Source organism: Gallus gallus, chromosome 21, assembly GCF_016699485.2.
Source record: "Gallus gallus isolate bGalGal1 chromosome 21, bGalGal1.mat.broiler.GRCg7b, whole genome shotgun sequence".
Classification (NCBI taxonomy): domain Eukaryota; kingdom Metazoa; phylum Chordata; class Aves; order Galliformes; family Phasianidae; genus Gallus; species Gallus gallus.
In genome coordinates, this window is record NC_052552.1 from 2,959,535 (window position 1) to 2,978,588 (window position 19,054).

Here is a 19,054-nt window from a genome sequence, read left to right on the forward strand (position 1 = left end):
CATGGGGTGTGTGTGGGAGGAGCACGGTGGGATGCTTCCACCCACTGCCCTTTGAAGGAGGGGGACTCTGCACCTCAATAGGTGGCACTCTTCCTTCTCAAAACGGCTGCACTGCAGAGCAAATGTAAGGTCCCAACTCATGACTTATGGGTCATTTTCAGGCCCTGTTCAAACCAAAACCCCGGCCGAGACCAAGTGGTGCCAATCACACCCACCAATCCTATCTGCCCACCGCCATCCCAAGAAGACACACACCTCCCTGCAGCCTCATGATCCTCCTGCATGCCACCAAGCAGCTCAGTTTTGCTCTGCATTCAAATGCAACTCCTGAGAGCCCGAAGTGCAGCACTGCCATCGCACCGTCCTCCTGCAGCAGCTCCAGTCCCCTCCGGGACATCCCCCAAGCACTGTGCATCCTCGGGACGGTGCCACGCAGCAAACCAGTCTGAGGACTCCCCGGCTGCAGATCCAGTTCTACCTACGGGAGTTTCTGCTCTCATCAGCCAAATTCATTGTAAAAGATAAATAAATAAATAAAAGAGAGATGATGTTTTGTACCCCGGAGCCACGGAGGACTGGTTTTCTAACCCTCTGTAGGGGCCCTGCATAGGGAATTAGTCATGGAGGTGAGTAATCCCCACTGCGTGAAGCAGTGCAGTGGCCCAGCAGGTTAACACACACAGGAGGGGAATGCTGACTCTTCCAGCTGCATTTAAACCACTCCTCTAAATTCCAGCTCAAAACAAAAGCAGAATGCAAATACCCAAGTGCTGCACAACCCGAACTCCGAGATGCAGCCTTTGCACAGGCACAGAAACAACACGACCAAACAGCACAGCACTGATGGATACAAGGAGAAAGCCAAAGAGCACACCTGGTGAGCACCAAAAGCCTTCACCTGCTGGATCTGGAGACGTGAGATGGGGTCCAACCAGCCCTGGGTCTGATTGCTGTGCTAAAATAAAGAGGGATCAGATGGACAAATCCCTCTGGGCATTTCCAAAGGCTCAGCCAGATCCAGCCCTGCAGTGCATCCAGGCAGGAGCCCCACTGGTGGGGCCGGGCAGAACTGCACTGCTATCCATGCCTTGGGAGCCCCCAGCAAACCTTTGTGCAGACAGTAAGGCCAAAAGATTTGCTCCTCAATGATTTTCCACCTGGGATGAGTGGTGGATTTAATTAATTGCATGGCGCTCGCGACCCGGCACAGGTGTTCTCTAAGTCTAAAATGATTAAATAAAGCAAGCATAAGCTAAATAACATTTTGGTATGTGCCGTGCATGCTTAAATATTCAAATCATGAGTGTGATATTAATAAGATATATCAAAGTTCACGTTGATATAAAGCAGATTTATCGCGCTATATATAGCATAGCTAGGCCTTACAGCATCACAGAGGTGGCAAAAGCAATAAGAAACTAATCTGTTGGTAGGCAAGGAGCCATATTCATGTTTGATGGGCTCACACAGCCAGCCACACGAGGACTGAAAAGCCCACTTTATTTCCTGGTTTGGAAGACCTGCCACAAGCAAGGGCTGCTGGCTCCCTGCAGCTGACACCTACAGGTCCCCCATCCCCAGCTGAGCCTAATGGATTGCATTTGGTGCCTCACAGCCCTTGTGGGCAGGCTTCAACCCCAGTGACACTGCAGGCCCCGACAGATGAAACACTGCCAGAACCTTCTGGGGAAGCACGAAGGAGATGCTCCCCTATTTCTGCATGGCACACGCCAATACTCAAAGCCTGCAATGCTCCATGCCAGCCCTGGCCAACAGCGCAGCATCACCACGTGAGCTAACCCTGCTCCAAGGCTGCTGGGTCTGATGGGGTGCTGTGGCTCATGTGGGGATGGAGCTGGATGAGGGATGCTCGCAAGCCCTCGGCACTGCTGCCAGAGCAGCCCCAGCCCTGGAGGCGTTCAAAGCCATGGATGGCGCCCTGGGCAGCCTGAGCAGATGGGGGCAGCCAGCCCTGAGAGTCAAGGCTCTTTCCACCCCAACCCTTCCGACATTCATCCATTGGAAACTTCCCAACTTGTCTGTAAACCCTGACTTAGTAAGGCCAGGAGGCAATGCTGGTTTCAGCCCATTACTAGATGGGAACGGCAGGACTGTCAGAAATGCTGAAAAAAATAAGAAGGTTCAATAAATATTTCATTTCTGCTCTGGGAGAAAAAGCAACCTCCAACTTGGTATGGAAATGAAATATTTCTCATTCCAGCAGCAAATGAGGAGGTTTCCAAACGGAGACTTCTCCAGTTATGCAGCTCTAACCCAGCAGACGCGCTCCGTTTCAGCACAGCCAGCCAGAGTAGTTCTTCCCACACTTGACTCAGATTTTTAATGAGCCTCAGAGCAATGAGGAAATCCAAAGTAAATGGGAAAACACAGCACGGCACTGTGTTTATAAAACATAAATGGGATAGTCCAAAGTGCTTTCTAACCCCCAGGAGAAGTTCATATTATAGCCCTAATGGTCGCAGAGGTCTCTAGTTCCTGCAGTGCATGGATCTCAGCATTCCCATCTCCAGAGGCAGCACCAGAGCTGCTCTCCCAGCCTGCATTTGGGGAAGCAGAATCACAGCAAGGTCAGCACTGTATTCCCAAAGGCCACACGTGGCCCCAAACACCGCACCGCTCCCTGATGGGAAAGGGAAAGAGGGGTATCTGGGCACCAAAGAAAGCAGTGGAAGCTGTGGTTTTTGTTCTGAAGTTACAGACTGGGTTTTCTTAATCAAGCTCTGAGACTGAACAGTTTTCTTTTGGCTGTGGATGCCTGTCTGTCCATGGGAATGCGCAGTAGGATCGCTGCCAACTGACATCTCACAATCTGATGTCTGTTATTTTGGGATTCAGTGGTAATAAATAGCAACCAGTCAAAGCAAAACATCTCTCCAAAATGCCCTGTGCTTTGCCACTGGCACACATGCTTTCCAGCCATCTCATGTGATCCCCAACACCAATGTCAACCAGCCAACCAGACGAGCACCTAACTACCTGATCACCCCATCACCCCACCAACCAACCACCCAACTACCCAACCACACAACCACCCCATCAACCAACCATCCAACTACCCAACCACCCAACTACCCAACTATCCAACTATTGAACCAACCAACCACCAACCACCCCATCAACCAACCACCCAACTATCAATCTACCCAACTACTCAGCCACCCAACCACCCAACTACCCAACTACCCAACCATCTGACCACCCAACCTCATTATGTCTTCGGGTGCCAGATGGAGGATGACCCAGCATGTAACACAGTATTACAGGTAAGTATCATGCACTGAGATGGCATCAAAAAGTAGGAGGAGAAGTACAGTTCCAATAAGCTAAGGGTAGTTTTGTTTGTGATACAATTCAAAACATTCATGCGACTGAAAGCCAGAGTGCAATCCTCACCACAAAGACTTCTGCACCGCGTGCGTTTCCAATTTATTTCCCTTTGTCAGCTCAGAGGGACCTCCTCAGGTGGAGGCTGGCCTCCAAAGATGGGAAATCACTGAAGGAACTGATACCTCACCTGAACTCATGCATGCTCTCTACTGTACCACTATCAGAGTTACAAAGCCAGATTCTCCCCAGGCTGATACCCTGCATCCTGCACAGTTGGTTCGGGGTGCTGCAGGGCACCAGAGCAGGACTGTGCCAAGGGCAGTGTGACTGCCTGGGTCACTCCCACCCAATGCTGGGTGGGATGCTGCGGTACAGAGAGAGCAGGGATCAGGACTCCCACCAAAGCAATGAGATTACACTCAGTAAATCAGCTTTTCAGCATCACGCTGCTGGAAGAAAAGCACAGTAACACAGAGAGCATGTAATTTAAATTGTCCTTTCAAGACCCTTCTTGAGATTCTACAGTGCCTTAAAGACAACAGCAGAGGCACTGATGGAACTAAATCCTCCAAAAGCAGGGATGATTTCTGCTCTCTGCACCCACAAGGGGCCAGAAATGCTTATCAGCCTCCCCAAATTACTTTTATTGAACTTATATCAGAGAAATCCATCACAGCAACATAAGGTTGAGACTCCAGCAGACGAGACCCACAGCGCTGATACCAACAAGCACAGGTCCATGGGCAGGTGGGCCCAGAGCAGGTCCCAGCCCACCCAGCCATCACACCCAGCTTATTTTCTCGCATTTTTCCCTTCTGCTGACCCCACAGCACGGCCATACTTCAGGCTAATGGCATACAATTTTTAAGTAACGACTCTAAGCTTGAGTTCATTGAACCATCACTGAAGGGTCTTGTAGGCTTTCCTCTCTAAGTGTGCTTTACGGTTAAGTGGGTGAATCACAAGGGGGAAATAAAAGGGGAATTGATATCATAGCTCCCTCTGGGAAGGGAACAAATGAAAGGGATGTTTGTGTGGTTCACCCCGTATCACAGAAAAAGAGATCTTAAGAGTCACAGCTGTGACAAATGGTGGGAAAAGTTATCGATCTCAGAGAATTCATTTATACTACAAGGGCTGGTACTTTGACTTATTTCATAAAGGCCCGCCGTCAAATCACTGCGAATTCCAGGATTATCTAATTCTATCTAATCTCATTCAATCACTGATGCTGCAGCCTGTGGCAGAACGGGATGCTTGCCCTTTCCCATCTCGGGGGCTCTCTCCGGTTGCCGTGGCAACGCGGCACAAGCGTTGAGTACCACCTATCGCATCCATCTCCGGATAAAGAGAAAGGATGGGGTTGTGAGCAGGAGTTTGCAGTCCGATGGGGAGAGACAGGCACAACGGGAGCTGCCATCCCAGTGGAATGCACTCGCAGCTCGGCATTAGCGAGGCCCTGGGGATACGATGACAACCATGAGCTCCCGGGGGTAGGATGCCCATAGGGAGATGGCAAAGTGCTCCAGCAGTGTGCTCTGCTTTCCTTCAAGGGGAGCTTGATACTGAGGATCTGTGGGGGTGAAGAGCCCCTGAGCTGTGTTCCCAATGACCCGAAGTGAAATCATCTCCCCACGCTGAGTGGGCATCGGCTGCAAGCCAGCAGTCAGAGTTAGGTGCACGTGCTAGACTACCAGGATGCCACATCCCTCTTCTGTCATCAACAGCTCCAAAGCTTTCCTGCCTCTGAATTACCTGGAAACGACTCAAGAAAGGTTCTCTCTTCCCAACTGATTGGCACAATGTAAGAAACCACTCCTGCCCATCACCTTACAGCTATGGAGCAGGGCTGCAATAGGCAGAACCTTTTCCTCCCATGCTTAGGAATTCCCTTCTTCCGTCCTTCCTGCTCCTCAGACACGTTACAACAAAACCCCCCATCAGACTATATTTACAACCCAGGGGAATGTGCAATTTCCTCTCCCTTTTCACTGTTTTGTTGTGTTTCTTTTTTTCTTTTTAATAACAGAGCCAAAAATAAAAGGAAGGAAATGCATTACTCCAGCAGTGGAGGCGGTACGTACAGAAGATTTACCTTCAGACAGGAGCAGAATGAGGGCAAAGCAAAGAAGCTGGAGGATGCTCTCCATCCTCCTTACAGACCTGCAATCACAAATAACCCTTTGGGAGAGGCCTTTCACTGCCCTTAGCACAAAGTTGGGCTGTGGAGCTTGATGATGAGCTTTCCACTGCCATCTACCAGCAGTAAGGAGGGTGAGCATCCCCAAATGGAAAAGGACCCTGAAGTGGTGAGAAGGGTGCTGGCACCGTAGAGATGATGCACGTTGATCTGAGGGAGGGCAGAGATGCCCCACATGTCAGCACAGCATCTGCTGCATGGCAAGAAGCTCTCCACATAAAGAGACAGTACAAGGGGGAAACAGAGCAAGGCAATCCAGAGGGAATGGAGAGAGAGAGAGAGAGGAAAAAATGGTTTTACAAGCATGAAATCCTGACCAAGCACTGCTCCATCAGAAGTGATGTGGAGCTCCTTCCCAGCGTCTAGGACAGAACTGACCTCTCTGATGCTCTCCACTGACCTGAGAAGTTCATCAGCTCCTCCAATGTGAACTGGTTTGCAGTTGGAAACCTCCGGAGAGGAAAACCAAGAGAGTTTATGAGGGAGTTAATTCTGCTCCTCTGCTCACCTCTGCCATTTGGATCCCGTGTTCACTGAAGGCATTTGCCACCAGGCTCCAAATTAGCACTGATCCCTCTGAATGAGGCCAGCAGGTTTGGACGCAGACCACTGCAAATTAAAACCAGGTGTCTGTGCCCTGAAGCAGCAGAGACAGCCCTAAGCAGTTTAATGACATCTCTAAATAATTTTGACAGCAAAATTACTTATCCTATCTCACCTTTACACTGCCCTTGACACACTGCTAACAAGATGATGCTGCTTTTGCTGCTTTTGTATTTTATTTAGCTCCCTTGCATCACTTTCCTTCTCCCCAGGCTGGTGGACTTGTGGAGCACAGGGAAGCAGCTCAGCACAGCACTGACACCCCTGCAGCAGCAGGTGGGTTAGCAACCCCCCCACATGGAGCTCCATAGCAAGATAGCATTACTGTCCCAGGCTACTCCTGCATCTCTGCTGCACACTTACTGCAATCCAATTAATATTTCCCTTTCCAGAGGCTGTTTAATAACCCACCAAATGGAACCCTGTGCAAACAATGCCTTGCTGGGTGGGCAGAAGACCTCCAGCAGTTTCTCCTGCCCCACTGCCAGCACTCAGGTTTGGGACAGGCTTCTATTAAGATCTCCAACTTAACTCGGAGGTATGCAGCCCAACACACCTCAGTGGAGCCCATGTGGAAACAAAAACCAGCCTCCAGCAAACACTGAGCTCAGCTGGAACGTGCTGGGTTAACAGCAACAGCCCCAATCTGCGTGGAACTGCTAACAAAAGTAATAACAGATCGACAAAGAGCTCGTGGGGATGAGAACTTTGACAAGTCTGCTTTACAGAGGGCCTTTCTGCACATCCATAAGGCGGCCCCCAGCAAAAGCATAGCTACCAACACAGACCCCACAGCTCTCCAGCTTCAACCCCTAAGGCTGCAGCAGCTTGGAAAGGCACCCCTATCCCATCCAGCCTGCTGAACAGTCAGATTGAACCCTGCATTTGCAGCAGCCAGCTGTGCTGTGCAGCAGTGGGCAAAGTCCTCTCTGCATAGGGCAGTTCTGCAGGGACTCGTGGCTCTGTGGTCCTGGATTCAGGATGAGGGTCCCACTGCCCCTCTTTGTGGCCCCGCTCAGCTCAGTGCTGGGCCCCCCAGGCAAAGCTGTGGACCAACGCCTTAACTCCGGGGGGCACCAGTAGAAAACAGCACCAACAAAGCAAGAAGCAGCAAACAACAAGGATCACACATAAATCAACTCACCAGCAAAACGCCACCCCAGTAACCAAACAAATGAGCACGGTTGCTGGCCAAGTTCTGCACAACTACCATGTGTCCTGACATGCAACGGACGAGATGGAGGAAAATAAATGTGCTTTTTGTTTTGCTTGCACGCAGCCATGCCTGACAGCTCTGTGAGCTGCGCCCCAGATCGCAGCATGGGCATCCCCCAAGGAACCCCCCCATGAGCAGAGGGGAGAAGAGGATGAGGAGAAGCCAGTGTGTGGTCCTAACCCACATCCAGAGGCAGCACAGCTCGCATGAAGCACACAGTGAGGGTCCTGCTCTGACATGGGAAACACCACCGGTAAATCTGGGTTGGAACCCACCCAGGGCTGTAGGCAGAGGGTGAACTGCGCCAGCCCGGAGCAGACACATGCAGGCATGGAGGAGACCCCTGCTCAAAGCTCACAGCTCACAGCTGTTTGCCCCCCCACACCCCGTGCCTCTAAAAAATGTAGGGACTGAAAACATGGCTTCTCAGTTCAGAAGAGAAAGAAGGATGGGAAAGTCAGTGGCACAGACACACTGCAGAAGGGCATGGGGAGCAGGGTGAATGTGCAGCACCGTGCTGCCCTTCTCTGCGGAGCTGGGAGATAAGCACACAGTGCCTGCATGCAGGGGGGAGGATGGACAGATAGATGGACGGAGGGATGGGTGGATGGGTGAGTGGATGGATGGGTGGAGGAACGGGTGGATGGATGAAAGGAGGGATGGATAGAGGGATGGATGGATGGACGGAGGGATGGATGGAAGGAGGGATGCAGGAATGGATGGAGGAACAGGTGGAAGAATGGATGCATGGATGGATGGATAGATGGAAGGATGGATGGATGGATGCAGGGATGGATGGATGGAGGGATGAGTGAAGAATGGATGCATGGGACAAATGGACAGACAGAGGGAGAGAGCGATGGACAGATGGAGAGATGGAGGAATGGAGGAATGAAGGGATTCATGGATGGAGGAATGGATGGATGCATGCATGCAAGGATGGAGAGACAGATAAGACGGATGGATGGAGAAACGGGTGGAAGGATGCATGAACGGATGGACAGATGGAGGGTGGGAGGAATGGATGAACAGACCGAGGCAATGGGGGGGGGTTGAAGGATGGACACACGGACTGACGGACGCCGGCGCGGGGGCGGTCGCTGCCCGGGGCTCGGAGGCGCCAGAGCTGCCGACGCGCCGCGGCTGCTCCCCCTCCGCCTCGCAGGAAACCGGCGGTCGGTGGCGGAGCCCCGGCGCCGGCCGCCGTCTGCAGCTGCAGCAAACGAGCTGCGACGGGGCGGCGGGGCGGCGAGGCCGGGCGCGGCGGGGGCCGGGCGCCGCTTTCCCCGGCCGCGGCGGGGGAGCCCCCGGCACTGCCGGCCCCGCGGCCCCGGGGGGGCGGCGGGCGGGGGCGGCGCGGCGCCAGGCCGGGCTGCGGGCGGCGGGGCCGGGCTCGGGGCCGCGGCGGGGAGCGGGGGCAGAGCCCGGCTGGGGGCCCAACGGAGGGGAGCGGCGGCGGAAGGCCCCGCGGTGCTTCGGGGCGGCGGCGGCGGAAACGCGATGCGGCCGCGCGGGGAGGCGCAGCCGGGCCGGTTCGGCTGCCCGCACGTCCGAAGCGCGGACGGCAGTCGGTCACCGGGAGACGCAGCGCGCACCGGGAGGCGCGGATCGGAAGGCGGCTCTCCCGGGGGTTCCTCCCCGCCGCCCCCCTCCGACAAAGCGCCCAGCGGGGAGCGGGAGGAGGCGAGCGCAGAAGGATCCATTTCTCCTTTCCCAAAACAACGCGGCCCCTCTTTTCCTCTGTCTGAACTTCTCAGATTCAGTTCTATTTTAGAGCCGCTTTTAATACAGCCTTTGTTCCACCCGCAGCTGCCTCCCCCCGTGCGCGCACGGCGGCCCCGCGCGGCTCTGAACAGCGCTCCCGCTGGGAACGCACCGAGGTGGCATTTCGGCCACCGCTCCGCAGCCCGAAGACGCCCAGCGGGCTGTCACACACCCAACTCCACGGCGCACTGAGCTCCGTACGCACACAGCACCACGCTCTGCCCCACGGGCTCAGGGCAACGGCACGAATCCCGCATGAGTGCCAGCACCGCTGGGCTGGCTGTGGGAGCACGCAGTGCTGCTGTGGGCAGGTCCTTGTGTTAGCTGATGGAACGCTGGGTTGTTGCTCTAAGCCCCTTCCCACATCCATGTGTGCACTTATATACGTATATATCAATGTGCACACACATCTATACTATGCAACGATCACTTACAGCTCCAGTTCCATCATTCAGCACCGTGAAGATGCTCCGTGTGAATGAAGGAAGGACGGCCATCAGATCTCACAGATGCAACAGAAGAAACAACAGCTAATTTCAGTGGACTGAAGGAAGGACCTCCACTGACAGCAGTGCTCCGAGTCACGGCTGGCTCTCCAGCCCAAGACCCATTTGAGCTGCATGAACATGGCTTTGCAATCTGGTTCTGATGTTACTGAGTCTCATGGTTATTTCTGGATGTGACAAAATGCCTTTCATGCCCTACTTGAGTCCATTGATCGCTCCAACATCTTTCTTGAGGAAAACGTGCACAGCAGAGGGAGGCTTTGGGAGTCAGAAAACCCGAGGAACCCAAACCTGGGCAACGATCCATAGCTGCACTGACTGCCATCTATGAAACGAACCCTGCAGGAGCTGCGAGTGCTTGAGATGAGTTCGTCCCCCACTCAGCTTAGCTAAAAAAATCATTAACAGCTCCCAAAGCACGGCTGCCTCCAACACAGGGACAGCTTCACTCAGCCATCCGGCACCTCTAACAAACAGAGGAGGAGAAGGAAGGGGCTGCTCGGTGATGTGCCCACGGAGCACAGCCACCGCGCATCCCCCAGCCCAGCTCTCCCACCTGCCGGCAGTGGGACCACAACCGCGATCACAGAGGCGAAGGGTTGGGATGGGAGGGTGGGAGGCGGAGGAGGGGAGGGGGGGGGAGATGTCTTAACTAAAGCACATAGTTGAACAATCGTCTTACCACTGGAGACGAAATTCGACACCCAGGGCAATCACAGATTGGAGGATGTACCTGTAAGATTCCTTTGGACATAAGAGTCTTCAAACTTTTCCCTGGGTGCAGACAAGGAGGGAAAAAAAAAAAAAAAAAAGAACAAAAAACGATCAGCCCCTCAGCAGAAGAAAAGTGCTCCTCATTCAGCCCTCCCCTCCCTGCCCCCCCCCCCCCCCCCCCCCCACCGCCCCCCCAGCCCTATGCGGGGCCGCTCCCGCAGCCCGGACCCCCGCGGTTTGGCCCCCGCCGCCTCCATCCTCCCTCCTCACCCCGCAGGATCTGCGCTCTCCCGCAGGCAGCAGCTCAGCGCTCTTGCTTTTTTTTAAAGGAGTGCAATAACCATCATTAGAGCGGCCCCTGAAGTTATTCCCCTTTCTCCAGCGATCAATAAACACGCCGAGGTGTCAGCCACCTCCTAATAGCTCCGCAGCCCCCCGGGCTGCCACCTCCGGCTCTCGCTAATTGCATGTCACGCCGTCCCCCCCCTCCCTATCCCCCCCACCCCCCCTTCCTTCCCTCTCCCTCTCTCGGTGGCCGCAGGGCTCCCCCCGCCTCCACCTGCCGCCCGCACCGGCCCCGCAAGGAGGAAGGCTGGGGGGGTTGGGGGGAGCCGAGCGCAGCTCCGGGTGCGGGAGGTCCCGCAGCGCAGCGCTCCGCCGCCGGGAACACCTCTCCCCCCCCCACCCCCCCCCCCCCACCCGGACGCCACCGCTCCGTCCTCACCCTCCGCTCCCCGCGGTGCCCCCGCCGCGCCCCGCAATCCGCCGCGCTCTGCCCGCACAGAGCCCAACTTCTCTCCCGAAGAGAGGAGGAGACGCCTCCCCCCCCCCCCGGCCCCCCCCCGCGCACACACACACACACACACACACGCGCGCACACACGCACACCTCCCCTCCTCCTCTTCTCCTTCCTCCCCCCGCAAACCGGCTGGGAAAAAAACTTCGGGGTACCCGGGGAGGGGAGAGCCGGGGGGCGGGCGGGGGGCGCGGAGGCACCGCTCGGGTCCTGAGCATCCCGCGGACCCCCCCTTCCCCCCTCCCCCCCCCCCCGCCCCGCACGGCCCCGCACGGCTCCCCACCTTTGTGCCTGATGCTGCGCTTCCAGTCCTTGGCCGTCTCCCTGCCGCTGACAAACTGGAACTCGTTGGGGGTGAGCCACTCGCCCCGGTAGCGGATGGAGGGTCCTTTGCTCCCCTGGCACAACTTATTGATGTAGAGCAGCGCCTTGTTCTCCCCGCACTCCACCTCGATGCACGGCTCTCCGTTGTCAAAGAAGGGCTGGAAATCCGGGATGGAGGAGAACCTCTCCAGCATCAGGTCCTCGGGGAGGTGGGGGGGGTGCGGGGGGTGGGGGCTCTCGTGGAAGCCCAGGTACGCGCGGTGGGCGAAGATCTGCTCGTACGCCGGCGGGTGCGGGGCCACCACCGGCATGGCAGCGGCTGCCAGCGGGGCGAGGTAGTCGGGGAGGGTCTCCATGGGCTGGTTGAAGGCCGCCAGGGCCAGCTCTTCCCTGTCAAGTCGCTCCTTCTTGATGGCAGGCATGGTGCCGCCGCTCTCCCCCGTCTCTCCGAAGCGCGGCGGCGGCTCGAACGTCTCCGGCTCAACTTGCCCCGGCTCTGGCTGGAGTTGGGATGGAACGCGCCAGCAGCAGCAGCAACAGCAGCAGCAACACGAGCACCTTTGGCGCCCGGGTGCCGGGGGTGGCGGGGCTCCCCCGGAGCAGCCCACGGGCAGCCCCCCCGGCCCGGCTCCCCAGCGCGGCTCCCACGGAGCGCTTAATGGAGCGGCGCAGCCCCGGGAGCCGCCGTGCGGTGCGCAGAGCTTCCCCTCCGGACTGCTACCTGACATCGCGGAGAGCTCTGTGCCGCCGGAGACATTATTTTGGTTTCAAGGAAGAAAAAAAAACCCAACCCAACCCAACACAACACAGAGAGAGAGGGGGGGGGGGGGGGGGGGGAAAGACGAAAAAAAAAAAAAGACCCACGCTTATTGATTCCCCCAGATCGACCCACCTTCTCGCCAGGCTGCAGGGCTCCCCGCCGCCCAGCCAGCCCCCTTCCGCCCCCCCCCCCCCCCCCGCTCTTTTCCTTTCAACTGACACCTGGTTTATTTATTTATATGCCATAATTAAAATTAAACGCTGCGCTCCTCCGCTCCGCACCGCCCCCCCCAACCCGGCTCTGCCCGCGGGGCTCCGCGCACCGGCGGCGAACTTTCCCGCAGCTCCACCTGCCCCGACCGCCGCCGGGGAGGGGAAGAGGGGGGGTTTGACGGCCGCTCCCGCACGGGGCTCGGAGCGGGAGGTGCACTCGCACACGCGGTCCTCCGGAGCTCCGGGGCTCGCCCGCAGCCCCGAGCGCCGCCCCCCGCCGGCCGCAGCCGGGCTCCCCTCCTCTCGGCTCCCGCTGCACGCGGTTCGGGCGCTCGGAGCAAAAGCCGCTCCGCCGCCGCCGCCGCTCCTCGAACTTGGCCCATTTCAACAGCGGAGGCGCTGGCAAGCGGCGCGCCGGCGGCGGGGGGGCGAGGGGGTGAGCGACGGGCGGCGGGGCTGCGCCGGGGGCAGCGGCGGGGGGCAGCCAGCACGGCTCCGGCACGGCGATCCCCGCCGCCAGCCCGCCCCGCTCCGCCTGGCACCGCCTGCACGAGGAAGGCTGCCTCCTGTTCTCTTCTTTTTTTTCCCCTTCATCCCGCTGTGATGGGATGAGGGGGATGGAAACGGTTTCGCGAGTAGGGGGGGTTTAGGCTGAGCGTAAAGAAGAAGCTTTTCGTGCTTCTTGCGCTGGGAGTGCCTCCCCATCCCTGCGGGCACACCGGGTGGGGAGGGTGGGCTCCGAGCACTGATGGAGCTGCGGGTGTCCCTGTTTGGTGGAGTGGGACCAGATGGCCTTTAAAGGTCCCTTCCAACTTAAATTCTATGAGCAGTCGGTTTTCTGTTAGGAGCTGTGGTGGGTGTGCTGTGAGGTCCAGCCAGGACAGCCCCAGAGGGGCAAAACACAAAACTGAAGCCAAAATTAAGTGGTGTGGCTGTCGGAGATTGGGCGCGTTAACAAGACGGAGTTCCCTACCTTTGGATGCTACGTGGGAGCAACTGTGCAGGAAGAATCCCACCTGGAAGTGAAAAGAAAGCATCCCTTAAATACAGCACAAGAGACGCCCCACAGGTCCTACAAGGTGGCAGAAGGAACAGAGCTCCATACCCCATCCCCATCCACAACAGCCACCACAATTCCTGGCTTTGTCCCACCGTGTCCCTCGTGTTTCCCATCTCCTTGCAGGAGGTGCCAGGTTAACCCTGCCTTCCTGCTGGGGAGGAACAGACTCACTCAGATCTCTTCTACCTGCTCTCCAATGGGATCTCATGGTGCTCCCCCTGTCCCCTCTGCTCCCAGCTCCCCACATCTGCTGGTGGACCACGGTGGGATGAGCCACTGCTTCCCACCCATACAGGTGGGGGCAGACGGCTCTCTGAGGTTCAGCGGGTCTGGGGATGCAAAGTAAGCCCTAAACCTCATCTCCTGACACTGCCTGGCCACGCTCCTTCCCCTTGCCTGTTTATCCTCAAGGAATGCAAGCTCTGGGAGCAATCCTCTCGCTTCCAGTTCTAATGAAGGAGGCAGATACACACACCCATCAAACCCTCTCATTTAGGCTTTCAGGCTTAGGCTCTCATTCTTAATGCCTCCGACTGCTCAAGATGACAGGGGAAAAATCACTTTCTATTATCACCTATGAACCAAGAACAATGCTTGGAAGAGGCACAGGGAGATGCAGGCATTGGTGCTCAGGTGAGGCCATACCCAGAGCAGAAACCTTCCCCTTTAGAGGGAAAGATGACTGCCCAGAGGGTTTTCCCACTGCAAGTCAGCTTGGTTTCTTTTTCTCTCTAAAGAAACCAGGCTCAAATCTGAGCCTGGTCCTAAGTTGAAGAGAATATGCTTCATCTTTAACAGGCAGCATCTACTCCGCTGCGCTTTGATCCTGAACAAACCCAAGCACTTGATGCCTGTGCTATGGGTGAAGGTCAGGCACTGGAAGAGAAGGGCTTTGAGATGGGGGTGGTGTGGGCCAGGCTGCTTCCTGCATGCACACGAGGCTTCCTGGCACACCTCGGTGATGTTTGGAAGCATTCAAGAGGCACAGGTTCCAGCTGATCCCATCCATCCCTTACAGGCACTGAAATTCACTACCAAGTCCTCCTGCTGCAATAAAGCTCTCTCTGGGTGTGAACACATAATCCTTCGTTTGCTCAGAGAGGCACAATGGCAGCAAAGGGAATAAACAGCTATCATCTCCTATGGCTTGGTCCCTCACTGCTGGAATACATCGTGCAGGCCTGAAACAAAACCCGGACCTTTTGTTCCTCTCCATGTGTCAACAGCAGCAAAGGGAGAGCTGTCCTGCAGAGCACACTGCAAGAAGAGATGGTGCTGCAAGCACAAAGTTCACAGGTAAGGATTTCCCTCTTCCTTCTGCCTCCAGCTTCACAAATGACCTACCCTGGACAGGCCTCCATTTCTCTATCTGTAAGAGAAAGGGGAGCTTTCTAAACGGCACTTGTTATTTCCATGCATAAAAAGAGCACTTAGAGGAATCACCAGCAAAACGAGTTTGCAGTTTCAGGCACTGGACACCTTCCCTGTACTTCCTTCTGTATTTACCATCTTCTTTTTTTTGGCCAAAACTGCAATTAAAGCCACATCTTTCCCTCTCACCTATTCCTCTCTCCTCAGATGTTAATTTATCACTCATTTGTAACTGTTGTGAGAGACGTGAGATAGCAAAGCTGTAATGCAGAAGAAAGCTTCCATCAGACTCTCTTTCTTGGTGCTACTTTAATCTGCTCCATGGCTTGGAAAAACTCACTCTACCAAAAGATGGTGAAACGATGCTCATGATGCATTAATCCAAAGCCTGGCTGCGTCCCAATGCTTGTAGATCACCCTCTGCCTTGCTTCCTGCCTGCACTCACAGCAACACAAAGATGCTCTGGAGGACCATCCGTGGGTCTGCACTGTGCTGCTGGGTCCCTAACAAATGAGGGACCATCGAGACGAAGACACCATTTGGAGCGCCATCCCAGCATCAAATATGCTGTAAAAGAATGAGCTGTGGGCTGTCCCCTCACTCATATGTGTATACAAACGTGCACAGAGAGAGCACAACTGTTTAGACTCAGCAGATGAACTCTGTTAGCTAATCCTGTGGGAGCACAGTGTCACAAGGCTCTGGTGTCACCAAGATCTAACTACTTCAGTGCATGCTGGAGAGGTCAAATTAAAGACTAGGCAGAGTCTGCCCTGACCAATTTAGGAGGTGCTCAAGTGCTGTGCTGCCCAAGCTGGCTTCCAGCTTCCCAACACGTTAATTAGTGCTAATACATTCTATAAAGCCTTTACATCACTGTGCACCTCTGCAGCCAGGTGCTGTGTTATCCTAATTCTCCTCCTTTCTAGCAATGGGTGCTGAGCAGACAGTGATGTAAGGATGAGCACACAGCCGTGCCTGGCGCACAGCTGGGCTGCTGCTTCTGCACAACTGCTGTCACAGCCATGCTGAACCTCACCTATGGACAGGGCCAGGCCCAGATCTGGAAGAAGGGCAGCTCTCTGCTCCTTCCCTTGCTTTGCTTCATAGTAAACGCCCGTGGCCGAGGGAAGCCTCCTGCTGCAACTAGTTAGCACTGAGCTTTATTTGTCTGTCAGACTTCCAAGCTCCAACTCTGCTGCATGTGGGCTCAGGCATTCCAGCTTCTATTTCTGCCTGTTTTGCTTCACTGTGTGACTGCAGCGATCCACGCAGCAGCCCCACATTTGGGCTCTCTGCTCATAAACCACCTCCAGAGCTGGGGACAGCCACCAAACATCAATGCACTGCTGCATGGTACAGCACGAGGCTTACATCTGCTCTGCTTTGCGCCCTGAGAAGACAAGAAGAGCTCCAATATTCAACCTGAGGGTCTCCGTGTGCCGGGTGGGGAGAGACAGCCTGCTGAAATATTAGCTTGGCTCTATGGGAGCAGCCATCAGAGTTTCAGTTGCTAACGTTGCAGCCATATGGTAACGTGCATCGCGTCCTCCGCACACTAACAGATGTGCCAACAGCTGGAGGGGCAGAAAGATGGGCTCTATCACACGTTTCATTTCTCACTGCCCTGGAAAGAGTGAGGAGGAAGCTGGGACCAATGAGGGAGAGCAGTGGAGGAAGGAGACCTTTTCCAGTTCCCCTTTCCCCTTTGAAGTCCATCAGGCATGCAGGCATTCCTCACGTGTGCTTTGCACCCAGAAGCAATGCTGGCATTAGCCATAAAGCACTGCACACAGGTTAAGGCTGCGCTGACCCTAAAATAAAAGGCCTAATCCACTGTAAATATGCAGAAGATGCTCGAGTCTATTCCCACCCAACCGCTCACTCCTTCCTTCCAGCCTTTAAGGGAGCCTGTCCCAATGGCCTGGGCTAATTACAGCTACAGCCAAACCCAATCAGGATGCACATCTATATGCTATCGAGTGCAAGACTCTCCCTCTCTCCTGCTAACACCCAAGAGAGCAGACCTAGCACAACTCATCAGGGCCTCTGCTGTGTCTGACTGCAAGAATGCTCATTGTTCCCATCTAATTTGGCATTTTCATTGCAACCACCACTACCATGTTGCTGCTCTCAGGAAACAACAGAAGCTTCCCTTCTGCTGGTGGAATCAAACGCCCCTCCACAACGCTCCCATTCTTCTCTACTGCTTATAGAGCTTCAGCTGGCAGTTGCTTCTGTTGCAACAGCGTCCCCCCCAGCTCCAAAAACACTGGGATGCACAGCTGCCACCTCTGAGGGACTGTCAGTGGTTAAGCTGACAGCTGGCATGGTGCTTGCTGCAAACTGGCTCTTGGGGTCAGATCTTAGGCCAGATATTTGCCACAGGCATCATTCCCACCTTGGAAGCTGTTCTGAGAGAGGTATTTTTCTGATCTTATTTTATTACTCAACCGGAGAAAGGCGTTCTATTTGGAATAATAATAGAGATCATGCTGTTATATCCACAGCACTTTAACTGTATTGGTGCTTCTGCAACTCCTTCTCAAGCAGACAGACCTCTCTCAGCCTCTGCCGATGCTCTTGGAGTTCTACTCAGACTCACTGCTGCAGTAGGGACTGAAAGAGGCCACAAAATGAGCAAACCCACTGACTGGAATAGTGGGACAGCAATGAGATGCAAACTTGACGCAGTTCCTGAGCAGGAGGAAGGCAGCACTCAGCTCTGTGCTCCATGAAACTCGAGTGAGAAAGGCATGAAACCTCAGGGACACGCAGGGGAAGGAAAACGGGTATGCAGGAGACCATATAAAAGAGCCCTATTGATAGCTGCATGGGGACAAGGATGAGAATGGTGACCCAAGCACTCCTCCAGCTGCACAGAGAACATTTCCCTGCTGCTGTCCAAGGACTGACACACGTCTCTCTTTCCATCAGTACCCCAAAACCGCCAGCAGCAGCATCCAGAACCCCAATCCAATTAGAAAGCTAAACAGAGGCAGATCAAAGAGTTCTCCAGCTCTCCTGAGAACGAGCAGGAGCATGGGATAAACGAGCAGGAGCATGGGATAATTAGCAGCTGCTGACTGCTGCTAAGCACCTCTCAGGTTAGCTTCTCCTTGGCCTTCTCACCTGCATGGGCAGGCCCTTCCAACCCCCTCCATGCTGTGACTCTTTAGGGATGGATAACGCAGAGGGGGTACAGGTGGTGTCCCTCAAAGCAAGGCCGTTCCCCCCCTGTGCTGTGGCAATCCTCCAAAATGCAGGGGCACATCCTGATAAATCATTCCCATCGCATCCCTTGGGGCAGTCCCACATCACAACCCCTCCAACAAGACCCGTGGGGGGGCTGCAGGCACGCAGCCTGCCGATGTGGGGAGCAAAGCAATCCTGTGCACGAGCAGCCTGCATGCAAAGAAACACACACAGAAATAATGCCAACATGGGAAGCACTAGGAGAGGAGATCTCTAGATTATAGGCACCCAGGGAGCCGAGCTCAGCCAGGAACAGCACATCAGCTCAGCTCAGGGGTCGCCTTCATTTTTATCTTAGACCTCCCGACTTTCCATACGGTGACTCAACAGAGCTACCGCCAATGCAAATCACCAAATCACCGAGTCAGAGGGGATTTTGAGCAGCTCTGCCCCAGAAGCAGCGCGCTGCATGGCTGCACATGTGTGCCAGAGCAGCACAGCTGGGTCTCACCAGCCCCAAACTGCACCAGCACAGTTCCTGCAGCTCTCCCCGGACCACCGCGGGCAAATATCAGGCTGAGCTCCTCCGAGCGCTGCGTAGTTCCTGAGTAAGGATGTGCCCGTCGGTGCCAGGAGCCTCAGCCCCCCCACCGTGCACTGCAAGCACGCAGGCTGAGAGCCAACGCTGCCTCCAGCTCCACTAAAGCGAACCGCTCTCAGCAGCCGACTCCTCGCACTCCATCTCAGCTCCAACCCGCTGGAACCGCGCGGCCCCCCCACCAGCCGTTCCCCCCCATATCCCCCCCCCCTCCCCCCGCACACCCGGCAACAGCGGCCCACGGGCTGCCGGCCGGCCCCGTCGCTGCTCGGGAACCCCCCCGGAGGACCCCCCCGCCGCCGCCACGGCTTGCTGGCAGCAGCCCCGGAGCCGCAGCGCTGCCGCCGGGGAGAGAGGTAATAAATAACCCGGGGAGCGCGGCGCGG

General features: G+C 55.7%; 1 protein-coding gene and 1 long non-coding RNA gene across 17 annotated transcripts in view; one reads left to right on the forward strand and one right to left on the reverse strand.

The window, feature by feature from the left end:
• Positions 1–19,054, reverse strand: part of SAMD11 (sterile alpha motif domain containing 11) — a 117,152-nt gene that overhangs the window by 48,182 nt on the left and 49,916 nt on the right. For 4 of the 13 annotated variants that reach the window (XM_046903139.1, XM_046903138.1, XM_046903137.1 and 1 more), the window contains 3 exons: positions 13,417–13,459; positions 11,431–12,210; positions 10,320–10,411 (listed from right to left, as the gene is read on the reverse strand). In XM_046903139.1, coding sequence (XP_046759095.1) covers positions 10,320–10,411; positions 11,431–12,199 — 861 coding nt within the window. In that variant the 5' untranslated portion in view covers positions 12,200–12,210; positions 13,417–13,459. Of the gene's footprint in view, positions 1–6,056; positions 8,014–10,319; positions 10,412–10,621; positions 11,130–11,430; positions 13,460–14,702; positions 19,025–19,054 lie in introns of those variants that run through there. The other 9 variants (XM_046903142.1, XM_046903140.1, XM_015296883.4 and 6 more) reach the window with 9 other exon arrangements.
• On the forward strand, positions 12,906–15,218 carry LOC112530147. Of its 4 annotated transcripts, none has more exons than XR_003071543.3 (5): positions 12,906–13,522; positions 13,627–14,136; positions 14,302–14,371; positions 14,522–14,799; positions 15,082–15,218. It is a non-coding gene; the product is annotated as an uncharacterized LOC112530147 (long non-coding RNA). The 4 variants fall into 4 exon arrangements; XR_003071542.3 differs by lacking the exon at positions 15,082–15,218 and adding an exon at positions 14,929–15,066; XR_003071544.3 differs by lacking the exon at positions 15,082–15,218 and having other exon boundaries at positions 13,627–13,845; positions 14,000–14,136; positions 14,522–15,066.